This window comes from Callithrix jacchus, chromosome 8 (genome assembly GCF_049354715.1).
Source record: "Callithrix jacchus isolate 240 chromosome 8, calJac240_pri, whole genome shotgun sequence".
Classification (NCBI taxonomy): domain Eukaryota; kingdom Metazoa; phylum Chordata; class Mammalia; order Primates; family Cebidae; genus Callithrix; species Callithrix jacchus.
In genome coordinates, this window is record NC_133509.1 from 37,720,597 (window position 1) to 37,744,746 (window position 24,150).

General features: G+C 38.0%; 1 protein-coding gene across 3 annotated transcripts in view; it reads right to left on the reverse strand.

The window, feature by feature from the left end:
* Positions 1–24,150, reverse strand: part of ATP8B4 (ATPase phospholipid transporting 8B4 (putative)) — a 272,389-nt gene that overhangs the window by 189,998 nt on the left and 58,241 nt on the right. For all 3 annotated transcript variants that reach the window (XM_078334229.1, XM_054239635.2, XM_017976839.4), the window contains exons 4-5: positions 6,669–6,782; positions 3,863–3,961 (exon numbers count right to left, since the gene is read on the reverse strand). In XM_078334229.1, coding sequence (XP_078190355.1) covers positions 3,863–3,961; positions 6,669–6,782 — 213 coding nt within the window. The remainder of the gene's footprint in view (positions 1–3,862; positions 3,962–6,668; positions 6,783–24,150) is intronic.

Consider the following 24,150-nt stretch of genomic DNA (forward strand, 5'->3'; position numbering starts at 1 on the left):
GAGAGCTCAGGCTGACATCTGGCAGGTACCCTTCTGGGACAAAGAGAACAGAAGAAGAAACTGGCAGCAACCCTTACTGTTCTGCAGCCACTGCAGATGATCCCCAGGCAAGCAGGGTCTGGAGTGGACCTCCAGCAGTCCTACAGCAGAGAGGCCTGTTAGAAGGAAAACTAAAAAAGAGAAAGAAATAACTTCATCATCAACAAAAAAGGTGTCTACTCAGAGACCCCATCCGAAAGTCACCACCTGCAAAGACCACAGGTAGTTAAATCCACAAAGAAGGGAAGAAACCAGCACAAAAAAGATGAAAACACCCAAAACCAGAATGCCTTTCCTCCTCCAAGGGATCACAACTCCTCACCAGCAAGGGAACAAGGCTGGATGGAGAATGAGTCTGATGAATTCACAGAAACAGGCTTCAGAAAGTGGATAATAACAAACTTCTCTGGGCTAAAAGAACATATTCTAGCCCAATGCAAAGAAACTAAGAACCTTGAAAAAAGGTTTAACAAAACACTAATGAGAATAAACGGCTTAGAGAAGAATATAAATGAAATGATGGAGCTGAAAAACACAACACAAGAATGTCACGAAGCATACACAAGTTTCAACAGCAGAATCAACCAAGCAGAAGAAAGGATATCAGACATTGAAGAACAACTCAATGAAATAAAACAAGATGGCAAGATTAGAGAAAAAAGAGTGAAAAGAAATTAATAAAGCCTACAAGAAATATGGGATTATGTGAAAAGACCTAACCTATGTTTGATATGTGTACCTGAATGTGACAGAGAATGAATCAAAGCTGGAAAATATTCTTCAGGATATTATCCAGGAGAACTTATCCAACCCAGCAAGGCAGGCCAATGTTCAAGCCCAGGAAATACAGAGAACACCACAAAGATATTCCTCAAGAAGAGTAACCCCATAGCACATATTTGTCAGATTCACCAGGGTTGAAATGAAGGAAAAAATGCTAAGGACAGCCAGAGAGAATCAGGTTACCCACAAAGGGAAGCCCATCAGACTCACAGTGGATCTCCCAGAAGAAACCCTACAAGCCAGAGGAGAGTGGGGGCCAATATTCAACATCCTTAAAGAAAAGAGCTTTCAACCTAGAACTTCGTATCCAGCCAAACCTAGCTTCATAAGCAAAGGAGAAAGAAAATCCTTTACAAACAAGCAATTGCTCAGAGATTTCATCACCACCAGGGCTGCCTTACAAGAGCTCCTGAAAGAAGCACTAAACATAGAAAGGAACAACCAGTACCAGCCACTCCAAAAACATACCAAATGGTAAAAAGCATCGACACAATGAAGAAACTGAGTGAACTAATGGGCAAAACAACCAGCTAGCATCAAAATCACAGGATCAAATTTACACATAACAATATTAACCCTAAATGTAAATGGGCTAAATGCACCAATCAAAAGACACAAACTGGCAAATTGGATAAAAAGTCAAAAACCATCAGAGTGCTGTACCCAGAAAACCCATCTCATGTGCAAGGATACATATAGGCTCAAAACAAAGGGATGGAGGAAGATTTACCAAGCAAATGGAGAGCAAAAAAAAGCAGGAATTGCAGTCCTAGTCTCTGATAAAATAGACCTTAAACCCAAAAAGATCAAAAGAGACAAAGAAGGGCATTACATAATGGTAAAAGAAGCAATGGAACCAGAATAGCTAATGATCCTAAATATACATGCACCCAATACAGGAGCATCCAGATATATAAACAAGTTCTTAATGACCTACAAAAAGACTTAAACTCCCACACAATAATAGTGGGAGACTTTAACACTCCACAGTCAACATTTAGACAGACCAACAAGACAGAAAATGAATAAGGATATCCAGGACTTGAACTCAGAGCTAGACCAAGCAAACCTAATAGACATTTGGAGAACTCTCTACCCCAAATCCACAGAATATACATTATTCTCAGCACCACTTCACACCTCCTCTAAAACTGACCACATAATTGGAAGTAAATCACTCCTCAGCAAATGAAAAAGAATGGAAATCATAACAAACAGTCTCTCAGACCACAGTGCAATCAAATTAGAATTCAGGATTAAGAAACTAACTCAGAACCACACAACTTCATGGAAACTGAACAACTGGATCTTGAATGTAGACTGGATAAACAATGAAATGAAGGCAGAAATAAAGATGTTCTTCAGAACCAATGAGAATGAAGACACAACGTACCAGAATCTCTGGGACACATTTAAAGCAGTGTATAGAGGAAAATTTATTGCAATAAATGCCCAGAGGAGAAGCAAGAAAACCTCTAAAATCGACACTCTATCATCAACACACTTTGAAATTTACATGACATCAATCACCTAAAATTGAAAGAGCTAGAGAAGCAAGATAAAAAAACTCAAAAGCTAACAGAAAATAAGAAATAACTAAGATCAGAGCAGAACTGAAGGAGATAGAGACACAAAAGAACCCTTCAGAAAATTAATAAATCCAGGAGCTGTTTATTTGAAAAGATCAACAAAATAGACAGACCATTAGCCAGATTAATGAAAAAGAAAAGAGAAAAGAATCAACTAGATGCAATAAAAAATGATAAAGGGGATGTCACCACAGAGTCCACAGAAATACAAACTGCCATCAGAGATTACTACAAACAACTCTGTGCACATAAACCAATAAACCTGGAAGAAATGGATAAATTCCCGGACACTTGCACCCTCCCAAGCCTAAAACAGGAAGAAGTCAAAACCCTCAACAGACCAATAACAAGGACTGAAGTTGAGACAGCAATTAATAGCCTACCAACCAAAAAAACCCACATGGGTTCACAGCTGAATTCTACCAGACCTGCAAAGAAGAGCTGGTATCACTCCTTCTGAAACTATTCCAAACAATCCAAAAAGATGAAATCCTTCCCAAATCATTTTATAAGACCAACAGCATCCTGATACCAAAACCTGGCAGAGACTCAACAAGAAAAGAAAACTCCAGGCCAATATCCATGATGAACATAGATGCAAAAATCTTCAATAAAACACTGGCAAACTAATTGCAACAGTACATCAAAAAGCGAATCCACCAATATCAAGTAGGCTTCATCCTGGGGATGCAAGGCTGCTTCAACATATGCAAGTCTATAAACATAATCCACCATAAAAACAGAACCAAAGACAAAAACCACATGATTATCTCAATAGATGCAGAGAAGGCCTTTGACAAAATTCAACAGTCCTTTATTCTAAAAACTCTCAATAAACTAGGTATCGACAGAACTTATCTCAAAATAATAAGAGCTATTTACAACAAACTCATAGGCAATATCATACTGAATTGGCAACAGTAGACTGTTAGTGAAGTTTTGAGGGAGATAAAACTTATACATGAATTTTTGACTGTACAGGGAGTTGGTTTCCCTAACCCCCACATCATTCAAGGGTCAAATATATTTGACTTTGTAACTCCTAATATAATGACAAGAATGTGTGAGAATACCTAATGTTTACCAATTCTCAAACTTAAACAAAGACATACAATAAAGAATAAGTAACACTCCACTGAGTGAATGCAGTTCTAATTCTGCTCTTCCACAAATTGTTTGTATTATCATTAGTAAATCACTAGCTCTTTCTGGGCTTTAGTTTTCTCATCTACAAAAGGAGAAAGTGAATCTAGTTATTAAAGCCTTCTTGCTTTTAAACAGGCTCTGGTTCTATGGCACCTGTATTAATCATCAAACAAATAGCTGAAGAGTTTTATATGACATTGACCAAAATAACTTCATTCAAAATTTCAAATATATCTCCATTTTCTATTTCTGAGAAGCCACAACTGAAATTGAGACCTCAAGAATGCTCAAGAGCAAATACTCACAAAGTCATCTGTGGCATCTTTGACAGCTGTCATAGTTATCACCAGGACCAAAGGCACAATAGTGGTAAACCAGGTCAAGGAGGAGATTTCTGGAATTAGCTAAAACAAACATTCCAAATAGTTTAGGACTTTTAAAGTTAGAAAATATATCTTCCAAATTTTGTCATTTAATTTTATAAAACTTAGCAGAAATTAATGGGGTTATATTGACTTATTTGTACAAATGAAGAATGACTTTCAATAATTTAAGTGTTTGTATTTGGTTATGACACATAGAGTAGAAGTATTATTGAACTCATTTTCAAACCACCTAACCAAAAACTGAAGTTTTTATAGCAAGGGGAGAAGCTTCTTGAAATCTTTTACAGATGATCACCTTCTCCAATATGTTAAATGTCACCCATCTTTCTCAGCTTTTCATCTCAACTTTTAACAATTTTACCAACCCCTCTTTTTACCAATTCCCAAAGAGAGATTATTTGAACATCTGCCTAGCACCAGACACTGTGCCAGGTACTTTCCATTTATTACATCATTTAATCCTCAGAAAAGTTCATTGAGTTAGATTCTTACTAGCATTGTTTTTGTATGATCCCAGAAGGTTTGTATTCCATGTAAATAGGACCCCTGGTACACAACACAGCATACTACATTATAAATGGTGACCAGGAGTCAGGAAATGTTGCAGACCTGGGTATCATGTCCCCATTCTATAAATGAAGTATCTAAGAGGTCATGTAACTGAGCCAGGATGACACTCTGCTAAAATTTGAAACTGGGTCTCTTAGACTCCAAGGCCTATTCCATTGTGCCTATACCTCCAAAACCACCCACGTAAGAGAGCCATGGTGAAAGTGGACATAAAACTCTTAGGTGGTTTTTAAACGGGATTCATTTTGAAGATGCTTCACAGCTATCAAGCAGGAAAGGATGGAGTAGAGATGGTCAGTGGCTAAAGATCAGGCCCCATCAAAACAACTCTAAATCGGTTTCATATAGCAGCTTTCACATAATATTTTTATTAAAAAACTTAAAACCCTCTCATGTAGCAATAAAACCAATGACTTTGGTGTCAGAAAAAGCTAGATTCTAGTCCTAGCTCATCAGCAACTCATGGTGAAAGCTTTACCACCTAATCTCTCTGGATCTAATTTCTTCATCAATAAAGAAAGGAGTTTAGACTGAACTATCCCAAAGTTTCCTCTAAATATAAAATTCTATGAACAAGAGCCTTTGGCCACAAATAAGAAACCCATTAGAGAAATGAATTCAAAATTCTGGAATGATGTGAAGTGTTACTTGAAGAAACTAAAAGCAATTTCATGGGGAGAGATGTGGGCAGAAATCTTGGATTCTAAGCTTTCTTCAGTAAATAGTGAGGCATTTATTCATTATTTGTTTTTGTTTTCCTGATCAATACCCAGTTCTTCTCAAATATCTTCCTATTTCTTACGGAACTATCATATCCCCTGACTTTCAGTCCACATAATTTTAGAAAACTGAGTCCATCCTGGATCCAGGGTTTGGCATATGATCTTGGTTAAGCCAATTACTGAATCAAACTCTTCAGCCACAGTGACAGGTTTAGGAATGAAGATATAACTCCAGTCAGAACTAATCCCAAGACTTTTGCTGGGGCAACAGAAAAAGTTATTCATTCATTCATATTTCACATTTTCTCTCCCTCCCTCCCTCTCTCTCTCTCTCTCTCTCTCTCTCTCTCTCTCTCTCTCTCTCTCTCTCTCTCCCTCCCTCCCTCCCTCCCTCTCTCTCTCTCTCTCTCTTTCTCTGTCAGTTGAGTTGGAACTATGATGTTGTCAGGGCCACCAAGTAAAGAGGGCCTACCAGAGAGGCCAATGTGTTTAAAAAAAAACAGAGAAAGAGAAGCCAATCCTGATGAAATTGTTATTGCTCATGGATCCAGTAATACTTGAGATACCCATGAATGTCTTTTGCTTAAACTAATTTAGATTTCTGCCACTTAAAACATAAAGATTCTTAATATAAACAGATATTCAATTAAAGAAAAAAACAGTACCCAAATCTATTAATCTAATCCATCTTCTTACACCTTAGCACATTCTCGACCTACCAGTTTGATCTGGTTAAAGTACTCTAACGTAAACACTAGGTAAATAACTGGCTAACATGAACTATTTATGTGTGTATACAGTATGTATGTGTACAGTATGTATGATTTATATCTTTATCCTTCCCAAAGTATCCATAAAAGCTAAAGTTTCATTTAAGGCCAGATTTTAGTCAGATGGGAGAAAAAGCAAAAGTTATTAATTACCAATTAACCATTCAAAACTGTAAAAGTAGTCACCCTACAGTGAAATAACACATAGCATCATCACTTAATTTATATATGTTAAAAATGTGTCACTGTTTATAAATGAAAATGCAATTTGCCAAATTAAGCTCTGCAACCTACTCAGTCTTAGTCAGCAAAAACTCTTTGCCTCAACTCCAGCAATCCCCACACTGTAGATGTGAGAGGGAGATAAAGAAAGGAGGGCGGCTATGAGCAGTAATTATTAGGCTCTGGTTTGGTTCAAATAAAGTGCAAGGCTGTGTTTTAAAATGACCTTAGTGTTTAAAATGATAAATGTACTACTTTTTACCCATTCCTACCTCTCCCACGTTTGTGAAGAAAAACAGTAACAACAAGACTAAAAATCTGATAAAGGATGATTTTACCTAATCAGGAACATTTAGCTAAGTAAATTAAGTAAACTACTTTTCAAAATTATATGAATACTTTCAACAAACAGATAATAAAGAAATACAACCTAAATATTACCTGTAAAATCAGAAGGCAAAGAAAATAGGCATTTGCCACTCTTTGGAACTGTTCAAATAAATTAATTGGCAAGAAGGTGAGAATACTGTACTTCGACGTATGGATACGATTATCCTGAAAAAGAAATAGCATCTTGTTAGTTTGGGGCAAGGCATTGCTCATTATCACAAACAGCTCTAAAACCAACAAGCCTGAGCCAAAGTAAGAAAGATAAGCTGGTTATCTAGGAAATTTCAACTCTGTGTGGCTCAAGGCCTTCATTTTTCCCAAGATGACATGCTCCTGATAATAGATGAAACTATGGGTCCATGTCATAAAATCACCTTTACTAAAAAATTTATCAAAAGTCTACCCCTGAGAATTTTGACTCAGGCATCCAACTATTTGGCAGTCATTGCCTGAGTACCTACAGTATACAGTAAGTACTGAGTTCATGTTGGGGCCCACAGGGCAGGAGGGAACTTCAAAAATCATCTGGTCCACCTTCCCAAAGCATGACTCATTTAGATACCTCTGTCAAGGAGCTCTGAGGTCTGTCTTGGAAGGTCTCCCATGATGGGAAACTGACAGCCTCACAAGGCAGCCTGTCCCCATTTCAGAATGGGAACTGCTGGAATGGTCCTTATTATGAGAAACCCAAATCTGCCTCCCTATAACTTCTTTTTTTTTAAATTTTAATAACTATTTCTACTTTTATTTTAGATTCAGGGGCATGTATGCAGGATTGCCACGTGAGAGAACCACGTGTCACTGAGGTTTGTGTATGAATGATCCTGTTACCAGGTAAAGAGCATATTAGAGTGAGTGAAGAGCTAGACATGAACAGGCAGGGAGCTCCTGGGAAAGGAAACCTCTGGGAAGCTCACACCTGAGTGACCACCCAAAATTTCCATATTAAAGCTATCTCTAACACTTGTGTAGGTGGGTACTTAGTCATATGTAGCTAGGAAAGAGAGGAGGTAGCTACACAGAAAGAAATATCCCGGAACACCTCTTAAGACACCCCAATAATCACTCACTCTACAGTTAAAATGTCAGAATGTTGTTAGCTACATGCTAATAAGAAGGACAAAAGGGGCCAGGCATGGTCGCTCATGCCTATAATTCCAGCATTTTGGGAGACCGAGGCAGGTGGATCACCTGAGGTCAGGAGTTTGAGACCAGCCTGGCCAATATGGTAAAACCCCTCTCTACTAAAAATACAAAAATTAGCCAGGTGTGTTGGTGCATGCCTATAATCCTAGCTACTTGGGAGGCTGAGGCAGGAGAATCGTTTGAACCCAGGTGGTCACAGTGAGCCAGGATTGCACCACTGCACTCCAGCCTGGGTGAAGAGCGAGACTCCTAAAAAAAAAGGAAAAAGACCACTGGCCAAAGGGGACATTCCCAAGAGAAACCTGGCACCACAAGTACAGATTAGAACAGATAGACAAGGAAATTCCAAAGAGATATATGCAGGCCCAATAGGTTTAAATTTGACCTCTCACAACCTTCCTGGGGTGGCAGCAATGAACAGGGCCGCCATCAGACAGGATTTGTATTGATCACCAGCCCACACATGCACATTAACCCACAGTAAAGGAGGGTCCCACAAGCCTAGATGAGGAGTAAAGGCAGTAGCAGGAAAAACTAGGCAAAGGAGAAAGATGGAGACTTTAGACATGGGCAGTAATTTGCAGAAAAGTCCAACATGATAAAGCTCCCTGTGCAGAACCTTTGGAACTGTTTTCCGACAGGATCATCCCACTCCTCCTTTGGGGTATAAATATTTTTCCTACAATAAGCTCTTTACGCTATATTTTATTCAATAAAATTTTTTGCTATCTTTGTACTATTTCTTGGTTGAAATCTTTCTTCCAAGTTAGACAAGAAGTGGGACATCGACTCTCTCTGGTAACAAGCATAGTACCTGATAGGTAATTTTTTAACCCTCACCCCCACTCTTCCACTCTCCTCATTCTAGTAGTCCCCAGTGTCTATTGCTGCCATCTTTATGTCCACGAGTACCCGTTGTTTAGCCCCGCTTATGAGAAGTCGCAGTCTTTGGTTTTGTGATCCTGTGTTAATTCACTTCAGATAATGACCTCCAGCTTCACCCATGCTGCTGCAAAGAACATGTTTCATTCTTTTTTATGACTGTGTAATATTCCATGGTGTATATATATCACATTTTCTTTATCCAGTCCACCACTGACGGGCATCTAGATTGACTCCATGCCTTTGCTATTGTGAATAGTGCTGTAATGAACATACAAGTGCATGTGTCTTAATGGTAGAACGATTTATTTTCCATTGGATATATACCCAGTAATGGGATTGCTGGGTCAAATAGTAGTTCTATTTTAGGTTCTTTGAGGAAATGCCACAGTTTTCCATAATGGCTGAACTTATTTACAACCCTACCGACAGTGTATAAGCATTCCTTTTTCTCTGCAACGTCACCAACATTTGTTATTTTTTTAACGTTTTAATAATGGCCATTCTGACTGGTGTGAGATGGTATTGCACTGTGGTTTTAATTTGCATTTCTTTAATGATTAGTGATGTTGAGCATTTTTTTCATATATTTTTTGGCCACATGTATGTCTTCTTTTAAGAAGTATCTTCTTGCCACATACCAAATTCCATCCCTGGGGTTACCCAGACCAAGCCTAAGGCCTTTCTATGTTAATAACCTTCAAATACTTGAGAACCACTTGTAGGACTCCCCCAAATATTTATTCTGACTCAGACATTCCCAAACCTCTCAACCATTCTCCGTGACTTATTTTATGGACATTTCTTGTCAGGCTCTACTGGATCCATCCCAACCTCTCTGCATCTCTCTTAAAACATGATGCTCAGAATCAAACACAACGGCAAATCTGGCTCAGCAAGTGTATGTATACTAAGGACTTTGATGTTTGTGTTCTATATTGTATTGACAGAGATTTCTATATTGTAATGTCCAGAGATTTCACTGGCATTTTGGCAAATGTGTCTCACTATGTCTTCATAGTAGGTTTTGATCAACAAAAATTCCTAGATCATTTCTACATAAATCACTATTAAATCAGGTTTCCCTTCCTATACATTTACAGTTGGTTTTTAAAACATTGATAAGATCTTTCATAGTTCCTATTACAGCAGCCTAATGAAAAAAAAATTAATCTCAAATGTACTATCTAAAGCATTAAATATTTCTCCCAGTTTTGTGTCACGAGAATATTTCAAACACATGCCTATATTCTTCCAAAGTGGTAGACAAAAATATGTAAAAAAAAAAAAATTACACAGCTAAATTCACCAAAACAATTTTTTAATTAAAACAAGCTATGACAAACTACTAGAGATCACTCTACAGATTAACACTTTCTTCAGGTATTATATAAAACATATTAAATATGTTTTCTTTAACCATTTGTAAAGCCATCTAACTATATTCTCTGAGGCTTAATTCTATCTTATTCACAAAAATAACATGAGAAATTTGGGGTGACAGATATTACTGAAATTCAGAATCAACATGCCCAGAATAACATTTTTTAAATAAGATTAGTTTGGGTGAACTTATTTTAGGTGAACCTACGCTGGCTCCTAGTCATCACTCCTAATTGTTTTTTTAAATCCAGTCATTTGTTAAACGACCATTTTTAACATTTGATATGGTTTGGCTGTGTCCCTACCAAATCTCATCTTGAATTGTAGTTTCCATAATCCACACATGTTATAGGAGAGACCTGATGGGAGGTAACTGAATCATTAGGGTCATTACCCTGATGCTGCTATTCTCGTGATAGTGAGTGAGTTCTCATGAGATCTGATGGTTTTATAACGGGCTTTTCTGCCTTTTGCTCAGCACTTCTTGCTGCCTCCACGTGAAGAAAGACATGTTTGCTTCCTCTTCCATCCCATCATGACTGTAAGCTTCCTTAGGCCTCCCTGGTCAGGCTGAAGTGTGAATCAATTAAACCTATTTTCTTTATAAATTACTGAGTCTCAGGTATGTCTTTATTAGCAGCACAAAAACATACTGATAAAACATTTGTCAGGAATAAAGGTGTCCAGTTTTGTGCTACAAGTTGTGGGAAAGTAAGAAGAGATGTCAAGAGGAGAATTTCCAGCTTAGTTGGCCTGATGCACGATATACTGAAAACTGTTCTGAAGGCTAATAATGACAGTATTGCAGTATGGTAACTACTCAAGAAATTAACACACTGCAAAATAGGGTGTGGGTACTGTCAACCACATGTTTTCCTAAGAAAGGACTTTGAGAAAAGAATGGGGAAGATTAAAGCTAAGGAGAAAATACAGTTAACTAAAGGAGCTCGTATTCCTCATTCTGTCTTATATTTTCCTTCGAACTTAAAACTAAAGTACAGGTTAGCCTAGCATCTTGCCAAAAGGATATATACGATGTCTATAACCATCAAAATCACAGCAGGAATTATAAAGAAACTCTCCTACAAAACTGAGTTCCATATAAGTAAAGAGCCAATTCTGCGGGATAAAGTAATAATGCGAAACAGAAACTATGACAATTTTCTCCTATTTTCTTAGCGACATATAGCAATGATTGTGTTTGTTCTACTCCTTCTGTTGAACTGAGTCACAGATGATGCAAACCCTCACAGTTTTGAATGGGAACAAAGAACAAGGGCTCCCCCTCCTGGAGAATTGCGGTCCAGTTGTTTTTCTTTGTTTTTCAACCAAAAGCAAAACACCCTTCCATCTCCACTGCCCTGTTCAAGCATGTAAGTACTGTATGGGTTAGACCTTAAATCAGGCACATTAATATTTAGTCATTTCATAGGCTATGGGCTTATAGTCCAATCTGAGTACAATTCATTCCATAAGGCAGAGAAAGATCTTCACCACTATCCTCCCAGAAGTACTTCCCCACCACGGATGACTAGAAATATCCCAATCCTCAGAAGAAAAGGAGGAAAATCCATGGAGCCCCTTTGGTGCTGATAAAAGCCAAACTAAAGCCAAACATGGCATTAGCCTGTTAGTGAGGAGGAATGGTTAATGGATTCCATGATGAAGTAGACTTGGGCTCACAGTCACAGGTGATGCCAGACCAGGGCAGGATCCCACATAGTGAGAAAAAGCTTCCCGTAAATTACCATGAGTAACCACCTGTCCCCTGTGGAAAATGCACTTCCAAGAAGGAGAAGGGCAAAGATGAGCTGAGGCCCATTATTCCTCCAAGATTGATCCATCAGGTAAATTACTCCATTTCACATGTGGCAGAGTAATGGCGTCGGGAGAGAAGTGTCACATCAGTAGAGAAACCTCCACCTGGAAGGCAACATCAGGTGTTTTGAGGACAAGCATTGCTTCTCTAAAATATTTTAATGCAAAGGTCCTGAGGTTGGCAAAGAGTGGCACACTTGGGGATCTAGAAGAGGGCCTGTGAGGCTGGACTACAGAGGTCAGCACAAACGGGCTGGATAGAGCAGTCCCTCAGAATACATACTAAGGATTTTAGTCCTTATTATAAAGACTAAAAGAGACTATTATAAAGACTAATAAAGACTAAAATCATAAGTGAAGGGGGAATTACTGAAACGTCTTAAGTAAATAAATAACTTAGTGAGATTTTTATTTTAAAAGATTACCCTAGCTATGTGGAGAACAAATTGGGAGGCGACACAAGAATAGATAAGAAAAGAGCAATAAGAAGGTCTTTGAATTAATCCAAGTGAGAGATGATGGACAATTTGGATCAGGATGGTGGCAGAAGGAATGATCATGAATAGTAATAATAACTGACATTTTTATCAAGTGTTTACTGTGTGTACTGTTCTAAGAGTTTTACATTTTATAGCTCATCTTAATCTTCACAACATCCTTAAGAAATAGGTACTATTATTTCCATTCTGTAGAAAGGAAATCCAAGGTTCAGAGAGATAAAGTAACTTACATCAAGGTGACACAGTTTGTAAGTGGTGGTAGAACCGGAATTTGGATCCAGTAATAGACTACAGAACCCACCCTCTTTACCACTGTGCTGCCCCAATTCCTTGCAAAGCAGGTATCTCTTCTGCTTTCAGAGTAATCTGCCCTTGCTCTCTCCTCCAGTCTGCATTTCAAGCCTGCTGCCACTTTCTTATCAAAAGAAATTCAGTATATTTACTATTTTCTCTCTAGCCCTGGTTCTACTGCCTGATGTATGCTTATGGCTTCCTTTGATTCTCTTTCAGTTCCCCTCAAGAATGATTCTCTTGGCCCCAAACAAAGCTCAATGCAGACAAATAGTACACATAACCACTCCCTTACTTTAGCTTTCAACAGAAGCACAGTGGCCAAAGTCCTTTATATTTCCAGCACTTACTACTTGGTGGGGACGGGGAGGTGGTGAAGGTGGGGAATAAAGTAAAGAAAATGAAGTAAAAATGATAATTTTTTTAGAGATGGGCTACCAAATAAAATATGAATAAAGTGGGAAGTATTATTTTTTTCTAGAGTTCCTCATTATGCATACAGTGTAAGTCTACTGCTTAAGTAAAGCAAATAGAAAATAGCAAACTCTGCTAAATTAGCAAACAGAGCATTTGGGAGATTGCCTCAATTTTTCCACCACAAAATGGAAATAGTAACATTTCTCATATATTTATAGGACTATCATGGAAATGAGAGCATAGATGTAAATTTTGCTGAATTGAAAGAATTATACAAATATAGGATTTTTGTGAGAGACCCCCAAATAATTCAACTGTATCAATAAATGCAATGTACTAGTAAGGATAACTTGCTATGCCATGGTAATAACTCTAAAATCTTCACAGCTTAACCCAACAAGAGTTTATTTCTTGCTCATGCTATTCGCCCAACATGAGTCTGCTCATCATATACTCATAATGGACCATCCACCACCTCCAATGCTTTGAGGTATATTACCAGAGGAAAAAGAAGCTCTGAAGAGTCTCACCCTCATATGTAATGCTTCAACCCAAATGCTCACAACGTATTGGCCAGAAGAGTCACCATGTGTCCAAAAGACAGAAAGCTAGAAACATTAATGGATATCACTAACAGCTACTGCAACCAGTAATGAAAGCTAATCTATTATTTTCAGAGTATGAGACACATAAACTACCAAATATATCAAAAATCAACCTCAGCACTTTAAATTCAGTCCTGTTAATGGCATATGTAACATTCATTTGACTATTTCCTCTCCCATCAGCTAACAATGTGCCAAATTCCTTAGTCTCATGAACTGATAGATTCATCTCCCATCCATAATTCCAGGGTCAGATTAGCTTAAGCCAAGTACATTGCCCACCCTCTTAACTACATTTTTTAATTCAGACACTGGCACAAGAACTATATCAATTCTGAAATTTTCCGATAATGTAGGCTTTCTCTTTTCTATTGCATTCCAGTCTGCAAACAAGTAACCCTAGAGATTACTAACAGCATCTTAGGGCCACAAGTGGAGAGGCTGCCAAGAACAAAGTACTAAAGATGCAGGGCCAAGAAATGCAGAGAAAGAAACTAGATCAAGCCTTTCCTGAGGCTAGTCCTGTCTCTGGACTTCTCAGTTATATGATCTGTTCATTCAACTCAAACTAAGTCAGTTTGAGCTGGTTTTTCTTTTACTCTCAACCAACCAAACACATGCAAGATCAGTTTGCTTTTTAAATAATAGCTTACTTCTATCTCTATGTTTGCCTTAAAAAAAAATGCATTTCAGAAGGCTTAAACCCAAATGAGATCAGTGGTTGTCCAGGGACATTGCCTACGTCTATGAATCCCACAAGCCCCAGGAGCTTTTGCAATAAGTACCACAGTTTCAATACTACCAAATCATCATCCCACATCTGATGAGACATTTGTACATCACGACAACTATAAAAAGAAACTTTCCGGAGCTTGAGGGGGAAACACCTAGCTTTTCTTGCCAACAGAGGAGGCAGATACAGTATTTTTATGGTATGATCCAGATTCCAGAGAGAGAAAAAATCCTAACTAACAAGGGAGGGGGATTATCTCTAAACCATAAAATAAAAAACAAAAAGAGATTGTGTCCACAAACTACTTTCATAAAACGGGAAGTGGCCAAAAGGCATTTATATCACTCAGAAAATACGTAAAACACCCACATTAATGCAAAGATATCGAAAGAATGCATGTATGGGACCTGAAGATTAGACATCTGGTACCTCAATGATACCAGGCAGAACCTCTGGTAGCTCCTCAGTATCAGCTGACTGTTGCCTGGTGCAGAGTCCACAGGGTTCCAGGATGGGGGCAATGGAAAGATGACAACATTCCTCTATGAACGATGCTGAGAAAGCCTCAACCACACAACAGGCTTTGCAGAAAGCATCAATCAATACTGATTACACTCATGACCACCACCACAACCACCACCACCATCTTAATATTCTCCTGAGCCTGGACTCCCAGACTTGAGCAGAAAATGAGTATGAGGAAGGAAAGAACAGAGGGCACATATACCCCAACATTCATTCATTCAACTAATTTTTGTTGAAGTCTATCTGTTCATCAGGCAATAATGTTACTGAATCAGGGCTACAGACATGAATAAGCAAAGTCCCTCCCCTCATGAGTAAGTTTGTATGTTAGTTGTAGAGAGAGAGGCAGGAACAAGCAGACAATAAAATTGTAAACTGATAATACAATTTAAGGAAGTAATCATCAAATGCTATGACAAAAACAATGAAAAATAGAGCAAGAGCACTTTGCCTGCCAACACTCCCTCAGGAAGCCTCTTGCTTGATTTTCCAGGTTAATGCAAGATCAAGATTATCCTACCTGGTGAGACCAGTGGGAATATGTGTCCCCTAGGGGGTGCTCATTTCCTGGGTACCCAAAAGAATCCTCAGAATACATATACTAAGGATTTTAGTCCTTATTATTCTCAGAAAAAAAAAAAGAACTTCATGTACATTTTAACTAAAAATATTAACTTTACTAATGTTTAATTACTATAGACAATATATGTATATGTATAGGTGCCTATATACCTATAGCAAAGATAATTTAATACATATACTATCTATAGTAAAAAATATGTATACACATGCATATAAGTGTATACACATGTATATATATAAATATCTGTAGTAAAGACAATCATCTATAGATTGTTTACATGTATATATATAGATTTAATTTCTTTTTATAAATTTTTTATAGAGCCAGGATCTCACCATGTTACCCAGGCTGACCTTGAACTCATGGCCTCAAGTGACCCTCCCACATCAGCTTCCCAAAGCACTACGATTAAAAGTATGAGCCACTACATTTAGTCAGATATAATTTTCCTTTATAAGTGAGGAACATGATCAAAAACTTTGAAAACTGTGGACTAAACACTGTTATGGACAAAGGAAATGAGTATGATCCATGTGTCACCAAGACTTGGGCACCGAATGGAGAACATATGACTTTCTATGTCATGGCTGGGTCATACAGTGACACCAGGTAATGGTACTGCCTCCTTCCATTTCCAAGTGCTATGCTGAGCACTGTAAGTACATCATCTCAGGCAATCCTTTAAAAATCCAGTGAGCTGTGACTATTTCAGCACCATTTTACAGATGAGGAAACTGAGGTTTAAAACAGTTGTGAGGGTTGTCTATAAAAGCAAGTCTCATACAATCCTGTGTTCTCCCAAACTGTGTTTCATGAGAAACAAGTCAGAAACTAGGAATCTCTAGACTGCCTTTTGGCTAATGGACTCACTGGCGCTCAGCCAACATCCTTCACTCTGGTGAAGAACAGAACCTCTCTAAACTAAAGCACAGTGAAGGGCTCACATTAATTCAATCAGCTGGAGCAGTCACTTCCAGTCCTTTCAATCTAGGGAGAGCATTGCTGGGCTTGTTTAGGGAGCTCATTTTCCATCTAGACCTTAGGATAGTGGCCAGGAAAGCTTTCAGGCCTCCATCTCCCCGTAAAGCAAATCTGCCTGACAGTGTCACAAACTTTGTTCTCTTTTCTACCCATCAGCTTTAATTTAGTCTTCCAGTGTCTGAAACACTGTTCTAGAGCTAGTAAATGGCCTATGAGTAGTAATTTATCTACAAAGAACTAATTTTGGGTAATTACCAGGGGAGCAAATTAAATTTTCCTCTGAGATTAATTTAATCACACAAAATTTTTTTCTCTCCAGGGTGTTTAGACACATATAACGTTTTAAGTAGTTGCGATAAAATGTTTGCTTTCTTTTTGTGACATCTAAAAAATGACTGAAAATACAGATCAAAAGAGAAAAAGACCTAGTATATGCTTTCTCCAGAGAGATAAGAGGAAGGCATACAAAATAGAAAATTAAAGAAAGCAAAGATTGTATTTCAGCGGGACTTTCCTGGGGCATCCCTAATGATCTGTTTGCCTCCTTTCTCTGCTGGGCCAGAGCTTGTGCATGCCTCCTCCTTTTAGATCTACTGGGGATCTAGGGAGTCAGCACTCAGCTTTAGCCCATGAATTCATCTCAGCCTGAGCTTTAGGGATCTTGTATAATCAAACTGGGCATTTCTTTGAGGTGAGATGGGGGCTTGCTTGTTCAAGCCTATTTCCTGAACTACAGATTCTTTGGACAACTTAGTGCAGATGGACTGCTTTGTTTATTAGGTCTAAAAATTAGACCATGTTCATGCTGCTGTGTAGTCTGGGAACTAGGCCAAATTTCAAGACCTCAGTGTTTACAATAAGAAAGACACAGTGGGAAAGTCCAGTTAACAAGGAAAGGCACCTATAAAGAATTTCCCAAAGGGCCAGAGAGTTATAATAGCACACTACACACAGTCTAATCCTCCAAAGAACTCTACTTCTTATACTAGAGATCAACATAAATAACACCACCTTAGGGGTAGCTATGCAATTTTCTCCTGAACCCCTAAGGATGAGATGGAAAGTGCATGCAGTTGTGAGCATCCTCTGCCATGCCCAGAGGGTACTGGAGCAATTGGCACCCTGATCCACTCATGAAGATGTTCTCCTGCAACAGTCCTAGTCTTTGCTTGTCTCCAGCCCCTTCACAACCAGGGTTGGAGGGTAAATCTATATTCAGATAAATGCACAACACTTGGCTTTGTGCTTTTTGTTTGTTAGTAGACGTGTTAAGAGAGAGAATAGAAGACTAGAAAATACAGAAGAAAAATTATGTACATGAGGCAGGTAGGAGAGGGAAGGGGAAAGAAAAGATTTTGTTTTTTTTTTTTTTGAGACGGAGTTTCGCTGTTGTTACCCAGACTGGAATGCAATGGCACAGTCTCGCTCACCGCAACCTCTGCCTTCTGGGTTCAAGCAATTCTCCTGCCTCAGCCTCCCAAGTAGCTGGGACTACAGGCATGCACCACCATGCCCAGCTAATTTTTGTATTTTTTTTTTTTTTTTTTAGTAGAGATGGGGTTTCTCCTCTTTGACCAGGATGGTCTCGATCTCTTCACCTCGTGATCCAGCTGCCTCGGCCTCCCAAAGGGCTGGGATTATAGGCGTGAGCCACCGTGCCCAGCCAAGAAAAGTTTTAAAGCAACTTCTATCACTAAAACACATCAATAATAATTTAATAATTTATGAATAAAGTGCCAATCTTTAATTTTTGTGATTACATCATACACAATGAGTCTGATGAATTTTCACCAAATCTGAGGTTATACTTGAGATAGTCTGAGTTAAATAAAGACTATCATAAATTTGCTTTGGGGACTGACAATGGAGTCCCCTAATTACATACACAAAAATAGGCATTTGTCTTCTGTAGGAGCAACACAGAGATTCAACAAAAAGCCCATGTGGGTGCTGAACAGAGCAAGAGCTTCACAGTGAGAAGATGCACAGTGAGTCTCCAATCAAAACTCACTAGGCCAGATGCTCGAAGTCACTGAACTGATTTGCAACTGAGCCACTTCTTACAGGAACAATTCTAAGTATCAGACTCCAGGTCAAATAACAATGTGATTTCGTTTAATAGTGTTTAATAGTTTATGATCCACCAGAGTATCACTAGGAAGACCAGCTAGGAATCATCGTAAATGTACAAAGCTCCTGTGAAACAAAGCAGACCAGATCCTTTCCGTTTTTACCTGAATTAATGAATGAATGAATGGCTCTGGCTGCAGCTCCTGAACCTCTTCCACCATTTCATTCCACTGCCTTCATAAACCTCTTCCCTAGTACATTCCTCATCTATATTCCTCTTCCTGATTCACTCCATCTCACATAAGGATTAGAGAACAAAGTTCATCCAGTCCTTTAGGCAAGTGTGTCAGTTTTCAGGAGGAAGAAACCAGAGATGTCAGAGGGTTTGGAGAAAGAAAATCAGGAGGCTTGTCGGAAGAATAGACGACTGTGCTCTGGATTTCTCCCTCTGAGGGTCACCAGGGATGCTATCAATGAGACAAGGAATTTGAAGGGCTGGAAGAGGCAAAACCTAGGGGTCTGTGGCCTGAGCCCTTTTTTAGAGACCTTTTTTAGAGCTAATATAATGGTTAATGTTTCTTTTTATAAATCCGAAAGATATCAAGCTTGTTTTAGATACTCTCTTCCCACAATTGTCATTTCCAGTACTGTAAAATGAGTTGCCTATACTCTCAATAAGGAAAGTGAAACCCAGAAAGGCTAAAAAGGCACTTGCATCGGCCTAGCCAGAGCCATGGTCCACAGCATCCCCTGGGTTGCTAGGAAAATTTCTGATTCCAGAACTAAAGAAAAGCTGACACTAGGAAGGCAGGAAGGCAGGAAGGCAAGAAGGCAGGAAGGTAAGGCAGACATACCATACTGAAAAGCACTACTTATGTGACAGGACAATCACCTCAAGCCTTAAACTTAATACAGACAGGTTAAGAAGAAAGATCTTCCTCACAAACCTGGTTTCAGGAAAGCTTCAAGAACTTCTTGAAGACATTTTTCCCAAAAAGTCTACTCATATTTACCACAATGAAACAACAATCCAGTTAAATAATACTTGAGCACAATTTTCCCAGGAGATAGAGTATTTTGGAAAAAGTGAGAGTTCAGAGTCCTGAATCTGAAAAATGACTACATGTTTTATTAACTAAGCGACTTTTCTCTTAATTCCTCCAATCCTTCATTTCCCATATGTAAATTTGCATAGGAATACCTACCATACAGAGTTGTTGTGAAGATTAAATAATACATGTAAAGTGCTTAACACTGTGCTCAATAATTAAATACTTTCCCCACACTCCCACTACCTCTTTGCTTTTACCAAAATCCTCCAGGCACTATTACCAAACTAAGAACAAAGAATCAGTTCAGAATTTCTGAAACTCAAATATGTACACGAATCACTTTGGGTTTTATAAAAATGCAGTGACACACCTGTAATTTTGTGGTGAGGGCTAAGAGTCTGCATTTCTAACAAGCTCCAGGTAAGGCCAATGATGCTGGTCTGTCTGTGGACTACACTTCAAGAAGCAGAGTATTAAGGAACTCTAAAAGTTTTGATAGGCACAAATTGCTGTGGTATAGGAAAGGTTACATGCAGCTTTTTTCAAAAGCTGATGTAAGTTAAATTAGTACAAATCCAAGGGAGTCCCATTCGTGCACTAAAGACTATGAACCTTAGGAGGTACCGCATTCCCCCCCATAGGCCATGGAGTTGAATCAGTGTCACAGATGAATCACTGAAATGTCTTACTCTGGAACTTAGGCTAGAAGTAAAAGGTGTCCTCTTGACTCAGGGGAAGATATTTTTCTGGACTTCTTTTTCAATCCTTTAAGAAAAGTATATTGGATGAAAAGAAAAAAATCAGTGAAAAATCAGATTTTTTTTTCAGCACTTTCAATTTAAGCTCTGGCAAATAAAATGATCAGATCAAGCAATGAGCTAGAAAACAAAGGAACCATGGAAGAAATTCCACAGGTATCTGGAAGCAAGGAGGAGCACAGCAGACTGAGGAGAAGGAATAGGGATCAAAGAAATTCTTATTTTTAAAAAAAGTACATTTCAAAATACACAGGTATCATTTGCACAGGCAACAGCATATCGTTTCTGAATGGTTTTAGGAATTTAATAATAACTATTTGTTGATAAAACATAAATTCAGAACTATTCTAATGTCAAAATGTCTCAAATATTGATTTTAAGTATATATAAAATTCACATTTGAATTAAAGAAACAAAAAAAATTAACGGCTTGTCATATTTAAATCACTCAATCCCAGTATACTCCGAAAGTACTTTTCAATTAGCTCAGCATTTTCTTCTATCAGTTTAGGTTCAGATCTACCTGAAGGTGACTGGCACTTGGCTTTCTGAGGTGCCAAATGGTTCTCCAAATCCAAACAGAGATTCAAAGTACAGTGCAAATTGGGAAGTTTTCAAACCAAGTTGGGTCATTTTTATACTACATAAATGAAACATGTTATTTTACCATTATTTCATTCTCTTTGAAAGACATTTGTTACCATTACAAACAACTTTAATAAAAGAAATGCATTCATCTCTTCCTAGAAAATTATCTTCCTTACTCAGATACAGTGAAAATGTTTATTATAATCTAACACTATTCATTTTCATACTTAACTTTGTAATGTCATATACTATCATTTCATTTGTGCATGTGAAATAATCTCAAAATTCCAACGGTTATTGAAGGGCTGAGACCTTATACATTTTAAGTGTCTAGAGCACTTAACAAAGTGATAAACAAGAATTACTCAATACCTGAGATACAGTTTGGATGTGTCCCCACCCAAGTCTCATACTGAAATGTAATCTCCAGTGTTAGAGGTGGGGCCTAGCAGGAGGTGATTGGATCACAAAAGCGGTTTCTCAGGGATGGCTTAGCACTATCCCCCATGGTACTGTCCTTACAACAGTGAGTGAGTTCTAGTGAGATCTGGTCATTTAAAAGTGTGTGTCACCTTCCCACTCAAACTCTTGCTCCTGCTTTCACCATGTGATGTGCCTGTTTCCCCTTCATCTTCCACCATGAATGGAAGCTTCCTCAGGCCTCCCTAGAAGCAGATGCCACTATGCCTCCTATACATCCTGCAGAACCCAGTCAATTAATCCTCTTTTCTTATAAATTACCCAGTCTCAGGTACTTCTTTATGGCAATGCAAGAACAGCCTAATACAATAGGGCTAATGAACTCAACTGTAAAAAATACAAAATGATACACGAGAAGAAAATTCCACTCATGAGATAATAACATAAGCTAATATAATTTTTCATAACTAGTGACCCATGACAATAATTTTCAGTACATAACCTAAAGAAGTACTTTTACCAAAGAAAGATAGGCACTAGCCTATAGATTTTTCACATTATTTAGCATGACATGCATTTTATTAATTGTCTCATATCAGAGTGCAAGGGAGAAAAAAAAATCAAATATCCCTTTAGCTCATTTTCTCACCTAGAAAAGTCTGAATAATGCTTTCTCTGCAAAGCATTATGAAGAAGTTCAGCTCATTTGTGCTTCTAACCTCGTAAAAGTCTTTCTTAGGACAATGGCTTTTTTGTGGTATTGGGCCTACAAGACTCTTTGAAATATCTAACATGGAACTAAGTGGTTTGCAAGAATTGTAGGAACATGACTTAGGGAGGAATCTTCAAAGCTCAATTATTCATTCTATCCTTCTGCTTCCATATACATAGAAGTCATCTAAATCAGCACTGTAATAGATAAGTTTTTTTAAAAAAGCCTTTCTGCTTATAAAGACAGAGAGCAATATTACTAAATAATTAAACAAAAATTGGGCTGCCAGCACCCAATTTTTTATAGAAATTGGAACAGTTCATTATAGAAATTGGAACAAGTAAACAAGACATAATGCTTAACAGCCCAGCAGCAACCTACAGGGACGTCTCTAGTGATAAGATACATGTTCTTAACTGTGTTGTGCTCAGCATTTTTATTACTAACTTAGATCAGTGATTAATTTGGGTTGTCCCATTGGAATCACTAGAAAAGCTTTAAAAAAAAATGCCTGAACCCCACTCCCAAAGCTTCTGATTTAATGCCCATTTGTTTAAATATCAAAGACAATGCAGAGATACACTAAGTCCACATAGACACAAAAATAAAAGGAATAGTTTAATGACAGAGTAAGTGCCTATTATGTGCCAACAAGCCCTATGACAAGCAAGATATGGATATAAATGTGACATAGTCTTTATTATTAACAATAAAAATAAGAGATTCATAGACTCAACAGTCACTGAAAAGATAGTGCAGTCTTAGACTCCATTAATAATCTTTCTGTACTTCAAAATGGTCAAATAAATTCTAGAATACTGTGTTTGACTTTGGAGCAACCCACTTGAAGAAGTTATAGAAAAGCTGAGGCTCTTTGAAAAGAAAAGGAATAGCAGGTGATTTTCCTGGAGATGGGTTTATTCAACTAATTCATGATTGATATTTTAAACACAAATATCAGAAGTGTTATTACATAAAACAGAAGACATGTTTGCTCTGCTTTGGCCTCTGAAGAAAAGCTAAAACAATGGAAAATAAAGCAAGAGAATATCAATTTGGCTCAATTGATGAAAAATTGCCAAATGATTAAAACTACCAAAATATGGAAAAGGCTGTTTGAGGAGGTAATGAGGTCCCCTCTTCTAGAGGGATATAAGCACAGAGAGGATATGTAGTTGGTTAGAATTCTGTATATAGAGAATTAAATGGACAGGTTTTAAAGGATAATTCCAAACTGAGATGCCACAGTATATTATTACTGAAGCTAATTTCCTTGCGGTGCCTAAGAAATCAAGTTTTCCTTTTGTATAAAAAAGGCCTTCTTCCCTAAACTTTCAGACAATTGTTATAGGATGATGTCACCATCTATAACATATCTAGATGACACCTGAACAGCCACATCTGTAATAATATGGTCCTGATTCACAGGATTGACAACCAAGAAGTATACATAAAACCCACAATCAGGGCTGCTAGAGACACCAAGCTAAGGGTATCAGGAGCTAGAGATTTAGGTCACCAATCTCACCATGTGACTCTGATTGCTCTCCTCTGCTTAATTCCTCTGAGAACAGTCTCTCATTATTCAAGCAAGAACATTCTTACAAAACTGTATACACTTCCTCACAACTACAACCTTACCCCTGTGTACACACTTATGCAACAGACATGGATTTATTCACATGTATATAACCCAAGTCTTGGATCATTTTTAAAGTATTATAGTATCTTCAAGTTTAACTTCAATGCCTAAGTAGCTTGCTTTTGTATCAAACCTGCATATTGTATACTTGATATATTAGTCATGCTACTATAACAAAATACCTGAGACTGGTAATTTATAACGACAAGATGTTTAATTGGCTCATCGTTCTGCAGGCTGTACAGGAAGCATTCTGGCTTCTGCTTCTGGGGCTCAAGAAATGTGGAATCATGGCAGAAGGCAAAAGGAAAGCAGACATATCTTACATGGTCGAAGCAGGAGCAAAAGAGAGAAGGAGGTGGTGCTGCACACTTTAAAACAACCAGATCTCACTCAGAGGACAACTCACTCTCACTATCAGGAGAAC